The sequence below is a fragment of the Oryzias latipes genome, chromosome 9 (assembly GCF_053564925.1).
Source record: "Oryzias latipes strain Hd-rR chromosome 9, Olatipes_Hd-rR_3.1".
NCBI classification, from domain to species: Eukaryota; Metazoa; Chordata; class Actinopteri; order Beloniformes; family Adrianichthyidae; genus Oryzias; species Oryzias latipes.
In genome coordinates, this window is record NC_136245.1 from 26,426,364 (window position 1) to 26,445,482 (window position 19,119).

General features: G+C 40.8%; 1 protein-coding gene across 3 annotated transcripts in view; it reads right to left on the reverse strand.

Annotated features, from left to right (window-relative positions):
- The window catches only part of ptch1 (patched 1), a 54,609-nt gene that overhangs the window by 20,892 nt on the left and 14,598 nt on the right, over positions 1-19,119 (reverse strand). For all 3 annotated transcript variants that reach the window (XR_013658174.1, XM_023958347.2, XM_023958346.2), the window contains exons 3-14: positions 13,775-13,964; positions 13,510-13,579; positions 13,318-13,409; positions 11,373-11,562; positions 11,153-11,274; positions 8,833-8,980; positions 7,481-7,612; positions 7,240-7,395; positions 6,270-6,368; positions 5,199-5,324; positions 1,121-1,239; positions 34-688 (exon numbers count right to left, since the gene is read on the reverse strand). Coding sequence is in view for 2 of the 3 variants with exons in the window: in XM_023958347.2 (XP_023814115.1) it covers positions 34-688; positions 1,121-1,239; positions 5,199-5,324; positions 6,270-6,368; positions 7,240-7,395; positions 7,481-7,612; positions 8,833-8,980; positions 11,153-11,274; positions 11,373-11,562; positions 13,318-13,409; positions 13,510-13,579; positions 13,775-13,964 (2,099 nt within the window). In the remaining variant the exon portion in view is untranslated. The remainder of the gene's footprint in view (positions 1-33; positions 689-1,120; positions 1,240-5,198; positions 5,325-6,269; positions 6,369-7,239; positions 7,396-7,480; positions 7,613-8,832; positions 8,981-11,152; positions 11,275-11,372; positions 11,563-13,317; positions 13,410-13,509; positions 13,580-13,774; positions 13,965-19,119) is intronic.

The following is a 19,119-nucleotide window of genomic DNA, read 5'->3' on the forward strand; positions in this document are numbered from 1 at the left end:
CCTTCTATAAAAACTCTCATTAGCTAAGCTCACCTTGGTGGTGGGCTGTAGAAGGAATGGTGCGTAGTGCTTCTCGGCGAATGAGGCAAGCGTCCAGCGAGAACAGGGCGACTCCCAGCAGTGCAGGCCAAAAGAGGCCTCTCCAGTCTGGGACAGCAGATCCCGCGTGGAACTGTTGCTCTCAGGAATGTGTCCAACTGATGAGGCGGTGTCGCCCTGAGGAGCAGAGCAGGCTGAAGCTGGCATGGCAGCACAAGGCGCCGAAAAGTGTTGGGGGAAGGTGGCGGTGCCTCGAGATCCGCCGTTTCCCCGGCTTCCGCTGCCGTGGTTGCTGCTGCTGCTGCTTGTGTTGTTATTGTTGTTATTGCGGTAATCGCTGTTGACCCTGGTTGGGGGTGGGTTCATGGGCTGCACTGAGATCTGGGACCGGGGCTCCGCTGTGGTGTAGAAGGCTTGGGTGCGTGGATCATACTCTGTCCTGAGCTGCACGGTGGACTGCATGGTGATTTGGGTCTGATGGGCAAAGCTGTGACTGCTGTAGGAGGGAGGGGGGCTACTGTAGCCCGGGGGAGGTGTGTGATACGAGGGAGGAGGGCTGTGATATGACGGCGGAGGGCTATAATGGTTTGCCTCTGGCCCATCTAGGTACGCCTGAGGCTCAATCTGAATCACACGGTTGGCACAAGGGCTGCGGGGATAAATAGCGGGAAAGAAACTTAATAAATGGGGGACTTTTAACATATTCATACAAAATCTGATTTTATGAAATAAAAATATTCTGTAGAAAATGTTTTAAGGCACTCCATCACCGTCTATCTTCTATTTTTTGCCAGCAACATTAAAGCTGAGATCCGAGAATGGCATTTAATGGTGTGGGTACACATATGCAGTATCACTAAGCTAACAACATGCTCAGACTGGCAAGGAGATTGGTGAAGCTTAATGAAGACTGGAAAGATAAAAACATAGCAGCCAGGTGGAAAAATAATTAGGTAATTAGGTAATTAGGTTCCGGCTGAGGGAGGGGATTACTGTAAGGGTACTTCAATGAGGGAAGCAATTTATTTCAACGACAAGATAATCAGAAACACAAGAACTTGCTTTGCACTGGTGCACACACCTGTAGAAGCAGCAGAAAATATCACAGCGCCTGTCTTCTCTGCGGTAGAGGTCCATGCTCAGTATGGCAGGAAAGATGAGCAGCACCATGGCAAAGTTAAACACCACCACCACAGCAGCCTGCAAAATAACCAATATTACCGGCCACCCGAAAGCTGCTGCATGGGGGAAAAAAAAGTCTTTGATACCCACTCTGATCAACTTTTGAGTGATTTTTACGGCGTTCCCAGTGATATTTTTGATTATGATTATGCAGCTTTTAGCCCAAAACAAGAAACCTGCGTTGTTTTTTTAGCATATAGTTTCTGCAGAGCGGCAGCATTTCATTCGATATTTACCTCCCAGTTGTAGGTGAGACTGTACTTGTCACCCATAACTGAGAGATCTCTGTTTACATGCTCCCCCGCTAGCTTACGGACCCTCTCAAACCCTACAATTACCAGTGCAACATAAATGTGCAATATTGGAGATATCCAGTCTTACAGTTTTGAGCCAGATGCCAGCTCAGACGAGGAAAACAAAGACATATATGGATCTAGTCATGTATAAATGGATGCATTGCAATGGAGTAGAGCAGGGCGCTTATGGCCCAGAGTATTTTCAATGTCACAAATGTGTCACAGTCGTAGGTTTAGGGGCTGTCATCTGGACTTAGTTTTTAAAGTTAGAAGACGTTTCACCTCCTATCCAAGAGGCTTTGTCAATTCTGAATTTGCTGGTAAAAGAGCTGGTATATATGCGCTCATGGGGGAGGAGTCAGACCTGAAACTGGATAGTGTTGACTTAGTAGTATAGTGTAGTTAGACTACATGGTTTCGGGTCGTTAAGAGTCCTTTGTCCTCAGCTGGGGGTTGGGGAGACAGTGAATACCTCCCCACACTGGTCATCTCTTTTTTGCATAAGAAACGTCTTTTAACTTTAAAAACTAAGTCCAAATGACAGCCCCTAAACCTACTACTATGATGGAATCAACCTGGATGAATGCGAGTCTTCATAGACATGTCACAAATATGGTCTTTTTCGAAGAGCATTTATTCGCCTGCTCCTGATTCACAACAATTTGAATAAAAAAAATTCTCAGAAATGCTATTTTGGGATCAATTCCCCTTATACATGTCCTCCATCGTGAGAAAAATGCCACAAGAACTCATTAAAAAGACAAGTTTCAGCAAAGTGTGTCTTGAAGAGATGAGAAAATGCGTTTATAGAACCAAAATTCTTTGTTATGATCTATCTGTAAATTCAGGTTTTAAAGAAAAAGAAAGGCTTTTCTAGATCATTTAAACACTAAGATAAGTTGAAATATTAAGGGGAAAAATACTCACACAATTTGAAAAAACTGCTTTCAGCAGAAACGTACTAAATATGCAGTGAAAAGGCGAGGCTTGTGTGTAATAAGAGCTAAAACAGAGTTGTGGTTGAAATTCTGGAGGTGGTGTCGTGGAGGACGGTGGGGGTTGGGGTTAGGTTGGGGCCCAGCCCAGAGTACAATCTGGATATTGCGTAGTTGCCAGACCACTAAAACACACACGCACAATCACATGTGTGCCAGACCACCCAAGGAGCCAGAGGCCCGCGGGCCTGAGGTGATGAGCGAGCGCTTTGGCTCTACAAACGCACACCTCGCACACGATCGCACAAGAATGCACATCCACGCATTTATCTACTGCCAGTTTTAGGAAGACTGCACAGCCTCGTCGTGAAACCACACCCTCACCTCTTCCACACACAAATCCTCTCATTCCTCTGCTCCTCAGATGAGAGAGAAACCATTTTTTAAAGACAGAAATTGCATGTAAGTAAGACAGCTATTTATCCGCTTTCACACACACTGACCGCTGGATAACCCCCACAGAGAGAGCTATCTGTAAATTTGTCCTCTTTGTATGAGTCCCTTATTTGTGTTTTTGTTTGCAGGAGCGCCAAGCTTTTTTTTTTCATAAAAAAATAACAAAATGAAGGACAAACTGGACTAAGTTACATAAGTTGTCTGCAGTAAAAACAAAAAGCAAAACACACAAACGTGAAGATTTGCACTGAGAGGAGCCTGACAGCTGGTTATAGATATCATGTGCTTCTTAATAGAAGATTCCTATCATGTTATGTCCATTAAGTTTGCCTTTTACCAGTTAGAAAACCGCAAGTGTAAGGCATGCATGGCATGTGCATGGTATGCATGTGAGTGCATGTGTATCAATTGTGGCAGGCTGAATAATATACATGGCTTATGTTTGACAGACCTGCTGTACTAAAGCCATCTATCAACACATACTAATATTGCACTCAAAGTGGCAACTGCTTAGATCATTTAGTGAGTAGTAGTTTGGAAGAAGAAGGTTAAATGGGACGGTTAGGTTTCACAAATGCAAAAGCATTTGTAAAGGGAATATAAAATCATTTCACATGCTGATTTACTTCTTCTGTGCTTCTATTGCTGCAGGGATTCAATTATTTGGTATTACTAGATACAATTTGGCTTCTTGAAAAAAAACTAATTGGAACCAGGTCAATTCCCTAAGTACCCACTAGGGGATCGTTGTACAAGTCAATCTGAATTAGTTCCAATGCACTATGGTCCACCTTTACTTTAAAATGTTAAAAACTGAATCTTTGTGCTTTGGTTCTATTTTCTAAATGGGTTTCAGAAATATTTTCAGTCCCACTCCAATCATCTTTTAATCTATTGTAGTTTTTTGCCCAAAAAAGACCCAAACTGTTGTTTTCTAGGACATTGTTTCTGCAGAGCAACAATACTTCATTAGAGCTCGAACTGCATTTTTCCGTCTGCTCCTAATTCACAATGATCTCAATGAAGAAATACTCAGAAATGCTATTTTACGGCTAATTTTCTTCAGATGTGTCCATCATTGTCCATCCTTAGAAAAATGCAACAAGAGCATGTTAAAAACTTTCTTTGGAGTAGGTTTTTAAGCTTTGAACTGCGTACAAGCTTTTTTTTGCTATTTTTGTTGACAAGGGACCTCTTGATAAACCTTTATTTGTTCAGAAATCTGTCTAAAAGTGAATACTTTTTGTGTTGATGTTGATCAGGGCCAAATCTAAAAAGCTTAGATGAACTTCTGCTCTTCAACAATTTTGGATTTTTTGAATCAATCTATTAAACAGATGGTGCGAATTTCCTAACATAATTTTGTAACCATAAACCACTTGATTTAAAAAAGATTTTCATTTCGTCTTAAGGGAAAGTCAAATAGAAACTAATATAAAATTGTCACGCACAAGAACATACAAAATGTGTATGTTGTACAATAATTTTGTAAATACAAAAAGTCAAAGGAGTATCTTTCAAATAATGTCTTCAAAGCTGTTTCTAACACTTTTCTTGCAAAATCTATTCTTTTCCATCTGGAAATAATAGCATCATATTACATTGAATGGCTTTAACCCAAAGCTCACCAGACCATCAGTATAGTTTAATCTGCACATTTAATTTAGCTGCATGTTTAGGTTAAGTTTTGTATTTATATTTCATTTTTCATGCTGCAAAGACTCAGACTTTGTTTAAGAATCATGAAAAGTTTAACCTGACCTTCTCCTCTCATTACAGTATGAATCACCGTGACTGAGAGTGTTTAAATGAATTCACAATTCACTGATTATGGGAGGCATTTTGTCAGACACTGTTCTGGTGACGTCCATAATTAATGACAGATGTTGGAGAAGACTGAGCCCCCCTCCCCCTTCAACCTTTGTGTGCACATGTGCGGACACAACGCTGCTATCATAGCCTCCCACACGGACGCCGCAACTCTCTGCACTCGCAAACACACACACCCAAACACACATAAGTGTGACATCCAAGAAGAGCGCACACATGCAGTTGGATTCTATTACATGGAACTCAGCCACAATCTGGACAGACACTCGACCCAGCGCAAACGATGAAGGTAAAGGGGGGGGGGGGGGGGTCAAAACATCGCACATGACATTCATGCTCAGACATACACAGAGTAATACTCTTACTTTGCTAAATGAAATCAAAAAGTCCACAGTCGTCTGCATAAATGTGGAGCCAATTTCCTTTCAACAAACTTATTTTTATTCAAAGTCCAGCATACCTGTAGAGAAAAGGCTCTGAGTGCCGGGATGGGGATGAGGGCGGCCATAAAGAAAGCGGTGACGTTACTGATGGAGGTTAGAGCCACGCTGGCCCCCGTCCTCTTCAGGCATTCTCCGGTGCGGTCCTAACAGACAAAAGCAAAAAGCAAACGCTCTATTTAGAAGCCTCCGGCATATGTGTAATACTTGAGAGATGATGAACAATTATCATAATGTTGATAGGAGCGACAGTGATTGCTGCATTTTGAAGCCCTCAAGTGCTCGGATAATCCACCTGGGCCTGTCTGCATCCCTCTGAGGCCTGAAGGGGAAAAATTCAGACGCAGGAGGATGCTTTCAGTTCTGCCTCCCGACTAGTATTTCTTATAGTAAATACGCAGCGATAAGTGCGCAAAAATTCATGAAAGGTTTTTCGGTAACTGTGTGTATGTTTGAGGACGTGCAGGACCACACAGGGAGTGCCTGCAGGCCAGTGCACATGTGTGTGTCAGTGTGTGCGAGTGTGTGTTTAGGTGTCAGACAGGAGAGATCAAGTTCAGCTCTGTTTAGTTTTCATCTCAGCCACACAAAGGAAGCTGGGGGATGAGGGAGACGGAAAGATAAGAGCTGGAGGGAGAGGGAGGCAGTGGAAAACAAAAACAAGCAAATACATGCCTGTGCGCCCCCCCTTCCAAACTCTGCTCAAGATGAAATATTACCTCGCTCACACACACATATGAGGCTTGTCAAAGGATTTGGTTTCGTTTCTCGTTTTATCGTTTATTTTTCTTTTGATGAAATCAATTTTCTGCTTGTTTGTTGTTGCAATCTGATTTTTTAATAGTTTAGAACTTGCAAGAAAAACGAAAATCCGCATTTTTCTAAGTCATTTATCATTGAAAAATAAACACATAATAAATAACAGGTAACCAAAAAAAGTAAGCATTTTTTTATATACATCAGTCCCTATGGGCTGACTGTGTGGCACAGCAATTATGGTGCTACATCACAGGCATAGACAGGCTTTTACACATTCCTTTATGAAAAAGATAAGAGATAAAAGACAGAATTCTTGTTCATGTTTTCCTCACCTCGAATGGGATCCTCTTGTTCTGTCCGGTCTCACTGAAGGCATGAGCCAGAAGAAAGACATCATCCACTCCAACTCCCAGAGCCAAAAAGGGGAGAACCTGCAGAACACACAAAAAACAATAACACACATGAGCTAACGGCAAAAGCTTGTGGTTTTGCAGTTTGATGTCAGAGAATAGATACAAATCAAGAACATGTGCAGTCACCTTTAAATTAAAGTGATGCCATATATAAAAATGAACTTTTATGCAGCAAAGTTTTTGTTTTTTTTCTTTTAACTGACAAAATTAAAATACAGACTATCTTTTTACTTTAAAACTGTACAAAAAAAAAGTAAATGTACAATGATAAACAAATAAAATATACAAATCGTGTCATTATTGAGATGTCCCAGCTAAATTGTCAGATACTCCAAAAAAGGGGCAAGACTATCTCCTCATTTTTAACTCTTTGCTTTGGTTTTCACTTTTGCTTTTTTCAAATCATGCAGCTTTTCCCTCCTCTATTCTGGCTGTCTTAAAATTCAAAAGTTGCTTCAAACAATTGTGGTAGCTGGAATAATACAATTACTCAGTTGTTACTTTTTAAAAAAGGTTTTATTTCATCGTATTTGAAAGAAATCGAAAGACAAATTTTGGTCTATTCAGCTATTCAGCTGGTCCTGACCCCCGTTAGAAGGTGAGAGTGTTATCTGCCAAACCAGGAGATTAAAGCTTTCCAGCTATCCCGCTCTGCACCCCAAACTAAAACCATCAAATCCACATTTCCTGCACTTATTTGTCAGGCTTTCAGAATTTTACATAGGGTAGATATTGTGAACAAATGACACTGTGTTTGGAAAAGGTATCACCGTGAAAAGATTAAGAAAAAAAGGGAAGAAAAGATGTGTGAAGCCGCACATGACAGAGATTTGAGGTCTGGACTTAACAGCTGTATCATTTAAAAAGCTGCTGCATGTGTGTTCATTACCTGTGTGGTAGCTGCATTGAAGGAGATGCCAAGAAGGGAGCAGAGGCCCAGACCAGCTGCCACAGACAGCGTCACCAGCAGGACCCCCGCTAGCCCCACGGCACCCTGAGACTTGGCACAGTCCCAGCGTAGCATGGTCAGACACGCATAAGCAAGCTAAGCACAAACAGTGAGCACATAAAGGTGGTCAGTCTTTGATTTTCAAACCTAAAAAATAGTCTTTTTCTTGGCGTGTATGTACCATCAGCAGGTATCCACTGGCCACACGGATAACACTGATTTCAGAAAAAGACTTGAGGATATCTTCCAGAGTGGTGGTGGTGAAAGACAAGACCCTCTGAGACGAGTTTGCTGCCACACTCTGCAGCACTGCCTGAAGAGGGGAACACAGAGACAACTAGATCAACTTCAACCTTAAAAAGTAAAATTTAAAGTTAAGCCCTTCATGTAAGGCCGGATATAGGCATTTGAAAGGGGGGCAATACCCCCCTTAATGCAGTGACAGCCCACTTAAATTTGATGGCCTGCAAAAATCCACAGATAACAAAATAAATACAAATTACATTGAGAAAAAAATAATTTCTTTTGCTTTCGAGTAAATGGTAAATTAAGGTATGGAGCAGAAATGGTTTGATACAAATTTGCATCAGTGGACATCAAGGGGTTAATGGTACATTGCATATTGGCGCCATCCAACGTGAAGAAGCACTAAAGGAGGAAAAAACCCCAAAAAAGAGAAAATGAGACAAATGAGGGAATTATTTTCAGCCTGTGGATATATGATGGTCCTAAGCAAAGAAGAATTATAGAAATTGCTAGATTTTAATTGACACACAGAACCCAGATGTATTTTACTGATTTACTGATTTATTGAAGCTAATTAAAACACCCCAAAAAAACAAAAAAAAAAAAAATCAGTCGGCACGTATACAATAAATTCATTATGTATATTTACAAAACATAGCTGTAGGCAAGTCTGCAGACAGTTCCTTGAGCCACTATCCCTCTTCCTCTCACTATCACCGGGATTTGTCATTACAGAGCAGTGAAAAGTAACGCTAGCTGACAAGTTTTCTGCTGCACACCCACGAGTGAACTTGCACGTGCGTAAGTCGCATATCAACAAGTATTCCTGCAGAATCACTTCAGGACCCAGAAACGTACAACTAAACGTGAAAAGTGTATTATCCTTATGTTGATTTGAGACGTGCACAGCAACATACACATTTCTGCAGACATGCAGGGTCACACCATGTGGAACAGAGGTTGGGGCCCCAAAAACAAAGACCAGATGATGTCACACTTGAGCCACCAATGGAGCCACAGCTGGGAAAGTGATTGTGTGAAGACAGAGAGAGTGTGAGATGGACAAAAAAAAAAAGAGACACGTCCAGAACTCTCCTAATGTCTTCCAGATAGGCTTGCTCCTTTGCTCCATCAATTCTCTCTGTTGAGCAGCGAAAGATAAATGTCTGCCACTCAGCACACGTCAACAAAGCTTCAGCTATCAGCAGTCCCGGCTCTAGATAAGGCCCTGTCTGCATCCGGCTGGTGTCTATCATTGTGCATTTACGTTTTGAACTTAGCTCTTACCTCGGAGTATCTTCTCTGCCAGGCTTCCAGGATAGCAGCAGCCTTTTCTTCGTTCCAGTTGATGTGGGCCACCTCCTCGTAGCCCCGAAAGTGCTCAAACATTTGCTTGGGAGTCATCAGCTGGAACATGGTCTGCAAGGCCTGAGCGCTGGAGGGAAAAATGAGAAGGGGGAGAACATAAGGAGGGAGGTCAAGTGTCTGGTGGGTGATCAGCATGATTCAAATCTTTTTTTGACAGTGTACAAATAAAAGAAACAGTATACTGTCTTTCCAATGCCAAAATAACTTAATAAGAAATGTAAACGGAGTTGGGAAGATGTGAATGGAAAAATTAAGTCCATTGAGGAAGAGGGATTATGTTCATATTTAGTAGAGGTTTATTTGCAATATTTTATATATATATTATATTTTAAGAAACATTTTTAACTTATGCAAGGTAAAAAGAAACATTTCCCTCATTTGTAAAGTAATCTATGACACAACTTTAACATTTCTGATATAGAGACGCAGCCTCATGATAAATTATTGCCTTGACAACTGAGGAGTGCCTAATTGACAACCTGAACTGAAACCCATTATTGAAAAAAAAAGAGACAAAAACAGACAGTTAAAATCAAGATGGCAACATAAAGTAACCACCAAATACATTTAAGCCTAGGATTAATGGGTATCCTATGCAACAGAAAAATTAAAATTACATTTCCACTAGTCTGTACATTATTGTTCCAGTTGGTGCATCATTTTAACTTTCTCATCTCCCTAGCAAAGCATTTATCCCTCAAAGTTCCCCCACAAAAGCTCCAGTCTCATCTTTTTCTGATATTCTGAGACTCCATCAATCAGTTAAACGAACAGAAAGAACAAATCATACTTTATGGTATGGCCTTGATTCCTTTTTTTTAATTAGTAAACTGTCATTGATCTTGCACCAACTTAAAGACGCACTCCAACTAAAATGGTCTTTTTGGTGTTTTCAACATGTTTTTGTGGCATTTTTCTGACGACGGAGGACATATGTAAAGAAAATTAAGCTTAATCTTGCATTTCTGAGTATTTCTTTTTTTACATTGTTGTGCAAACAGTCCCACTCATAAGTCAAAGATGAATTTCTAATGAACTCCTGCCACTCTGCAGAAGGCGTTTCCAAAAGAAAGCGACACAGGTTTTTTGATTTTGGCTAAAAACAGCCCAATCATATTTAAAAGATCGCTGGGAAGGCTTTTTAAAATGATCTAAACATGATCGGAGTGGGACTTTAAATATACAGGTAAACTAATAAAGACAAGAGTAATTCAAGAGTCTAACAGCCACATCACTTTCTCCTGGTCTCCTTCTACAAGACACCTGATCATAAAGGCCATGATATCAAGCACCAGCATCGCACATAACATGAGCAAGGCTATTAATTAATATAAGTGATTGGTCATTAACTAATGAGTCTGGACATCAGTGACATCAGACATCAGTGAGTCTTCACACCATCACAATCTTACAAAGCAAAGTAGTGGACATGCGTCTGTCATGCTGCTTATGAATGTGATCTTTGTAATATGGTGATAATCACTATAATGGTGGCAGTTAGCGAACAAGATGTCGAAGCTAGGTGCCAGCGGCAACAGCCCAGTGAAGAGAGGCTGACACACACACACAACACACACAACTTACGCACGCGGGCGGAAAGGCAAGCGCAGACACTTTAATGACCCAACCTTGCCAGGAAAACACACAACTAAAAACACAAACAACGCACCCCACTGTACTCTGGGACTGCGTGCTTTTGTGTCCATGTGCCAAAAGCACAATTTCACTAATTCAACACTAAAGTGAGACGTGCAGAAGAAAACTTCTTGCAGTTACAAAAGAAAACGTTTAACTTTTATCAAAATGAATGCTTCCAATTGTAACTCTACGGTCCACACATAAAACTGTTTCCATCATACACCTGTGAGTATTTCACAGGTTCTATGAGCTTTGACCTGGTACTTGTGTTAGAATTAGGTCCATGTACCTCAGATCACTGTATATTTGAACAAACTAGTCAGGCAATAGATCACTTGGTGGACATGTGTGTACGTTTGCGTTAGTGTGTATGCGAGCATTGTCCGAGCAGAGCAGCCAAAGCTGAGCAGGAACAGCTGGAGCTCTTAAGATTTCAATGGAATCTGCTAATGACTGCAAGATTTATAGCACACGGCACACATCCATGCGCCGCTTCAGAGAGTGAAGGAGAACAGAAAACACTCGGTGTCTCCAGAATAAGCCCTGTCGTGATCGCTTCAGTGTTTATAAAGGTGTGGGTGTGAGAGATTGGGTGTGTTACCTGAGCAGGGGTCCGCTGCCATTCTTGGTGGTCCCTCCTACAATCAGTTCCTCCTGCCAGTGCATGTACTTTCTGGACAGACCGTGGCAGCCGCCGCTCAGGGCCCGTGCCACATTGAAAGGCTGACATAAGACAATAAGAAGAAAAAAACATCAAAAGCTCAGTTTAAACTCAACACTCCTAGAAAAACACATGAATGGGTGTACAATACAGTTCCTACCTTTGTTGAGTTCCTATTGGGTGCAGTGAGGGGGCAATCGGGATCAGCAGGGTTCAGACAGGGTCTATCCATGTAGCCATGTCCAATGTCTGCCTTTTCCAGCATGCTCTCAAAGCTTTCCACGAGGAAGTTTGACTCCGCAAGAAACTGCTTAGGGTCGAAGTTGGTCCACTGTAAATAGCCCCTACCTCTGTAAAGTTAATTACAAGTATTAGCAGACGTTATATAGAATGTTATTTAAAGGTTTGAAATTAAGCCCTACAAAGAAAATTTGACATAAAAGTTGGATTGATTAAAGATGACTTTGTTTAAAAAAGAAGGAAATTACATTATGTGGGTGTACACATATGCTATTTCAGTTTTGGCTGAGTCCCAAACTAAAGTTTGCCTTAAACTAAAGTCTCAGGAATAATAAAACTGTACGTTATGACGATATAGTCACAAATGACTACCCAGCAATATAAACAACCCCTTCCAAAAACCGGATAGTTTCTCATAAGAAAATGAATTGTTTTATACTAAGCAACAAGTAATGTGGTGAATAGTATGTATTTTTGCAGGAAAAAAATGAAAAAGCACCACTTTTGAGTAATAACTGAATTATAGAAATAGACTCTTAAACAGCAAATAAACACATAATAATAACATAGAAGGAGGTTGTAAGTTTTAGAATTGACTTGCACATCTTCAATCAAAATATACTTTTATTTATAAAAGTTTCAAAGAGTGAACCTGAAGCAGTGATTATCAACTGAATTGATTTATGCTCCTGAGACAAGTTCACATAAAAGTTAAAAAAACAGTTCAAATGAAGGAATCCATCAAGTGCCCACAGTGATCTGCGGGGATACTATCATGATCTGGGGTTTCTTCAGCTAAAGAAGTTGAGGTTCTTCATTAAGATGTGTTTTGAAATATTATTCAGCAGTCCAAGCCTCTCACTGTCAACAAAAATTGTAATGCAACATATTAAGTGTCTTCATTCCACAGATGAACCTCTCAGAGCAGGAACTAACCTCTGCAGGCTAGGTTACTGTTACCTATCATGCAATTGCCAAATTCCTGCTCTATCACAGACCGCAACTCTCTATGCGGTCTATTCCTCGCACATTCCAGTCTCTCTTTCTCTGAATCTTTCTTTCTCTGTGTCATTCCAACCACATTGTATGTGCTTAACCAGGCTTGGGTTATTATTCTTAACCTCCCAACCAGAACATAGTAAAATCTGTTATTTGCCATCTTAAACCAACAGGCGAAACACAGATGCACATGTCCATGGTGGTATGGTGAATGCAACTGAAGCCCACGTGCTTTCACACATCCACAGAACACATGCTAGCATCGCCGGCAAGGGCACACATTTATGCGCATGCACAAACCCGTGCAGAGGTGAAGGTCTGCTGAGTATTACTGTAGCAGCAGGCCATTAGCAGCAGAACGGCCAGACAATGGTGTGAGGCCCAGGGCTGGAGAGAAACTATCGCCAGTGATACGCATGCCAAAAACCACTACAATAGAGCCTTCAGAGGGGACGAGTTCAGGACACACAATCACACCCACTTGCTCCTATGCGGTTTCCATTTGGGCAGACTGAGTGTGATGGAGTTAAATGGGTATAAATTAAAAAAAAGTGTAGACTCATATAGACTGATTCTCGTTTCCTTCTTCAAAACAATCTTAGGACATTGGTATTCATAATGGCCATGGCCAGTACTGCTGATCTCAGCATTCAGCACAGCCCACAAGCATCACTTGAACCGGTTTTTCAACTGGCCTGGCAAACACAACAACCATTATGTGTGCCCAATTAGAATTTTTTAAGCATTTGATCAGCAACCAGAGTGCTTGAAAGAAATTGGTCTAATAACTTACTGCTCTCACATGGAATTACAGTGAATCTTAAAAACTGAGAGTGTGCAATAAGGAGGGAGTCCTTTTGACTTACGGGAGATAGAACATTCCAGACTGGAGCTTAGCTCCTTCCCAGAAACAGTCCAAAGGGGTAATGATGAGGCAGGGATGAAGCTTTTCGATCATCTGATTAAAGGAGGACAAAAAGTGTTTAACGACAAATACTGCGTTGATAGATTTTACATATCATTCAGGTGGAAGAAGTCAACAAACTGGGAGTTCTCACCTGATCCATCATACTCTCTTCTGTGATTAATTCTCCTGATTTGTAGCATAAATGTTCCAAGTTCCATTGTCTGAAAAGAATATAAACATAACTACGTTTTAAGCTGTTCTACGACATCATCGCCTACACTGATCATAGGATGCTAAAAGTATAGCATAGTTAAATTAAGCAAAAGTAGGTTTTTCTACTCCAAAGAAGCATACAATTTGACATTCCAATCCTGATGTTAAAACACCAACATAGGGCAGATGAAAATGGGATTTACCTGTTATAAAGGTAAACATGAACTCTACTGGCTCGCATAGCTGACTCCAGGTGCTGCAGTAGGGCCTCCACGGTCAGAACGTTGGCTCCCTCTTCGCGTGGCGTCTGGATCATCAGCTGGGGGTTAAACATGGCCTCCTCGCCCATCTTTTGCCGTGTGTAATTCAGTTCTTGGTTTACTCGCCCACCAACTGGACAAAAAACAAGAGAAAAAAGAAAAGTGTAACCCTTTTGAGCAAACAAATGGTTATATTCATTTGTAGATTCAGACCACCAAGGAAAATGCCACAAAACATTAAGACTGGGAACAAAAAAGGTTTAAACGTCCCCTAAAATTTTATACTAAAGGTCTGTCAGCAAAGCACATTCTCAAAATGACTGGCATCCCCCATTAATGATTTGACTTCCCGAAGGAAGAACAGTAAAAAAGTGCCAGGCAGTTTTCTAAGTAACCACTCGATGGCTTTATACATAAGCTAGTTTGTCGATATTCCCTCCAATCTGTTTTACAATGAATTAAACATACTTACAGCCTAGATTCCAGCTAAATTGACAATAAATATTAACTTTATTGGGGAACATGGTTCTTATCCTCAAACTGTGTTGGGCAGCTGTAGTGCAGTGGTAGAGCGGTCAACCTTTGATCATAATATTGCCCTATGAGTTGAAGTTACTTTGGTAAGTCACTGAACCCCAAACTGCTCATGGTGGTTACAGGTTGGCGCCAGCATTCGGCAGTGGAGCCGCCATCAGTGTGTGAATGTCCAGATTATGTGCATGGGTGAATGGGACTGTGATTTAAAAGCTCATTGGGTTTTCTAGGAAGGTTGTAAAGTGCTATTTAAGTATATGTCAGTTACCATTTATACAAACAGGCAATGGTCTTTTTGTTACAAGTGACCGAAAATCCTTGGCTGTACTCCGCCCTTTAAAGGCAAGTACAAATAACTTTCAAGTTTGTTGACAGCATGTTTGTCCATTTCTGGAAAAGTCGTCCCAAGATGGCAAGGGTACATTTTTCCAATTACTACTCAAAATCTGACCCCCATTCCTTCTGCAGAGGAAACCCAAAATCCCTTCACCATGCCAGCACATTGTCACTGTTGTGAGTAGATAAAAACCTCTCTCACGGAAATAATGATATATCCTTAATAACCACTCTTACTGTTTACACATAAATTTGCAACAATAGAGCCAAGGCACACTGTCTGCATATGTGAAATTAAGCCCATGTGTATGTTTGATATAGAGGGGCTCTGTAGGCTCTGCTCTGATCTTAACCCCTGTGCATTAGACGGAGCTAACTTGGAGAGCACTGCCTTCAAAGCCATTTATGTGCCGAGGCTCCACCCAACTGCAGCTAGTCTGGCACCTACAAATGCATGCAAATGCAGTCATGACAACTAACCAAAATGTAAAGCTTTCTGAAATTTCAACTTCTTTTTGGGGGTATATTTGGAGCCGGGTGTGTGCGTCCTTCAGTTGGGTGTGTCTGATTTACAAGCAGAGGATTTGAGCCTTTCCATCATCAGAGACTAAGCGCTGAGTGAAAGCTCAAGCAATTTATAGTCATCTTCTTTCACTTGGTCTCTCACATACACACACGAACCAAACATGAAAAATAACCTGTGAGAGAGCTGACTGTGTGAAAAATCTGTAACATTTTATTATGCCTTAATCCAATTTAACAATTTCGCCTCAATTCTTGCAACTGTGGGCACAAACGGAATGTTTTTACTCCATTGTAATGGCATTAAAGTTGAACATAAGCATGGCTGTTCTGCGAGGCCGGACCACCCAGCCAGACCAATGGAACAGGGAGGCAGGGGGGCCATGTCTTGAGGCATTAGGAAAAAACACTTGATTTCTTTTTTTCTGGACCCAAACAGCATTTCCATCTGATCCTGGCTGAAGGCATGTTTGTAATACTCATCATTAATAGCAGCATTTGGCAGATTCAAGCGACATGCTTTCTATTGCTAGGCCAGCTAAACGGCTATGTTACACTAGCAGTACCGTCAAAAGAGCATGCATGTCATTGATTAAGACCTGATGCGCACTGACAGTGCACTAACAAGTCGACCTGTCCGGTCCAACTAACCTGCGACTTGGCTTAAGTACGCCACCAAGAGAAAGAGAAGGAGCACAGAGAAAGAATCGCTTCCATCTTTTTTGTCTACAGTGAGATCTGATTGAAAAAAGATGAGAGCATCATCCTTGCAGAAGAGCTCACCGAGCTGTGGGCTGCCACCCAAAGACGTGGAGTTTGCATCGGGGAACAGGAAAGTTGAAAGAATGCACTCTCCCACTGCAGGAAACGGCACATTACAGCCTCGAGCGCAAAGAATTCCTCACTTCACGAGGTTACAACGTTTGGGGGTCAACACTCACACAGCCTTGGGGTGAAATTAACACCCCAGCTGGACCAAGAAAATGTGCAAGAGTGCGCTCATTTCTGCTTACGTGCAAGCATGTGCATTTGAAGGTATGTACACACAGCTGTGTTTCCTCAGTGACACATATATTCCTCCTAGGAAAACTGGCTGACCCCAGCATGTGTTGATAACTTGAAGTTGTTTTAAGCGCAGCGGCTGTGACCAAAAAAAGTGTCACAAACAGACAGACCTTAAAGTTGTTAATTATAACTAGTTAGTTAGTTATTAGTTGTGACCTTAAGTTATTATTAGTAGTAGTATTTAATATTTATTTATTTATTTATGTATGATGAATCTCATTTTCGATAATAATTTCAATAATAATTGTAATTATAATTTTTAATAATTTAATATTCTTAATAATTTAATATGAATGTCATTTTTTATGTCCTTTTTTGATGTTATATAGATTATTTCTGAATGTCATTTTTTGCTGCCACAGATTTATGAAATTTCCCCATTGTGGGATTAATAAAGTCATCATCATCATCATCATCATCATCATCATCATCATAAAGTACTGTCCAACGCCAATTTGGGAATATCAACTCCACTTTACCACATTTTTAAAACACACTACTTTTTTCCCATTGTTTGCATCCCCATCCTCTGCTGGCAAGGGGAATGCAAAACGTCTTTATTTAACTTGCTTGTCTGCTGAGAACTTTCAATAGAGAATTACATTTACCGGTACACTTTGTATTTTTACTTGTCTAGTCCAGCAGTGGAGCAAACAGACGAAGGCCTCTTGTTTTGGAAAGATATTATTGGTACAATTTGGATCTTTTGGACACATGAGGTGTATATTTGTATAAACCCCTTTTGTATTTGAGGCTAAACTTTATTTATAGCAATTATATTTGTATGCATTTCTTGTGGGACGGGGTAGCTATTTACACTTTTTCTGACATGTCAACACAATGGTCTCCAGAGCTCAAAGTGTAGCTTAAAGCTCAAAACACACATGTTTTTAAACCTCATGCACTCATGCAAAGAGGCAGATCAACAATTAGTGTAGCTTGTCCAATCCTTGTTGAAGTACCATGCTTGTTACCAAAGGAAGCCACAACTCGCAAACCCCATTCATTTCCGGAAGTATATGTAAAATGATAATTCTGAAAATGATCCTGACAAACGTCAATCAGCAGCATTTTTTTTGTAAACATTGCTGGTCCTTTTTTTAAACAAACTAACAGTATTATTCCTCCTGACAGTTTAAACAAATACAGATGTGTACAGTTGTGAGGGACCTCAATACTTTGTGTGAAATCTCTAGAGGGTGTAAAAATTACAACTTCTTGGTTACAGTTTAAATGGAAATGTGCTACAAAATAAGAGACAAAATAGAAGTAGGATCTACTTATTACTGCTGACACACACAGCAACATGTGTAAACATATGTACATATGTATGTAGCAGACAGAGGTCAGCATCCCTTGTTACTTCACATATTGTAATTATTTTTATCTAAAATAAAAAAAATACAGCCTTTAAGAGGATGAAATATATTTAATGCATCCGTATAAAACTGCAAAAGAGAAGGTGGCATTGAACTGAATAAACTGGAACTAAGAAAATAATTTTGAAACTTCTAAATCCAACAACAGTCTGAGGTTGAAAATCTTAAAGTTAAGAGAATAACCAGCATGCCTGCTGAGCGACCCCTACACTACCCCATCCACATGGCAATCAAGAAAAAGAGGGATTGTATAACTTCACCTTTGAACAAGGATTTTAAGTTTAAACTAATATCACCTTAATATATTATTAATAAATTATTTTTCTGAAAAATATTGTTTTGCTAAACAGAAAAGATAGAAAAGTGAAGACCTGTTTGTGTCAATGTAGAAGAGCCCTCAGTGTGGGCATTCAGCATGTTGCATAACATTAACCCCTGATCCTCCCTTTTCTCAAAGTGAGGGAATGGAGAGGTGGGTGGAGGTGGTGGGCAAGAAGGGAGAGAAAGGAACTGACATCAGCCCTGTCCTCCTTTCAGCTTCAAACTCCCCTTCTTTTCATTCTCTCGTTTCTCTTTCTTTGACCTATTCAGCTCTACGCTGCGATTGGCCAGATCATGATGGCAATCAGCCCGGCCCCCTCTGGCAAAGCCAGCCCAGCTCCCTTTCTCTTGGTCTTGCAGCGCACACAAACCGAAGCCCCACCCCAAGGCACATCTGTTGTGTTTGAAAATGGAAACAACTCACACTTTCAAGGAAAAAAAATGCACCGCCGGCGGGAAGCAATCGTTCCTCCTCCTGGGCATGACACACTTGTGGAACCATTCAGCATTCACAAAAAATATGACGGCACTTCATGTTGTGCACAAAGTGATCCCTCTGATTAATAACTGATCTGATGTTGTTTCGACTTTCTCCATCATCTTAGAACCCTGATTTGTATGTGCATAACTGTACTCTATGGACTAATAGCTGTGTAAAAATAGCTTTGTGTGTGCCAAGGTGTTCACAGAATGGATTAGCTGGATTAGGCTCCATTTAAGAAAGGAACCCCCACTGTGAGGAGGAAGCCCCCACTAAATACCACCTCTCTGCCACAAATGCAGCCGCCAATATACTGAACCCCAGCATCACCGGAGCAACGCAAAAATAGTCGACCCCCGAAAGCGAAATGAAAACTTTACATGTACCGTGGGTAGTCAAGTGGATAGTTTTTGCACTATAATCTTAATTTACTTACATTGCAAGTGGTTGGATTCACTAGCAAATTGTACGTGTTTGTTAAGAAACAACACAACATTATCAATTTCTTTTTAGACAGATGCTCGTCTTAGAGGGACAGTGTCCTGCTACTTTTAAATCTATCCTGCCCTTGATGCTTCCCATTGACAGAGCACACCTGATACAAGTATATCAGGAGAAAAATAAACACCTCCTACTACTTCAGAGTATCA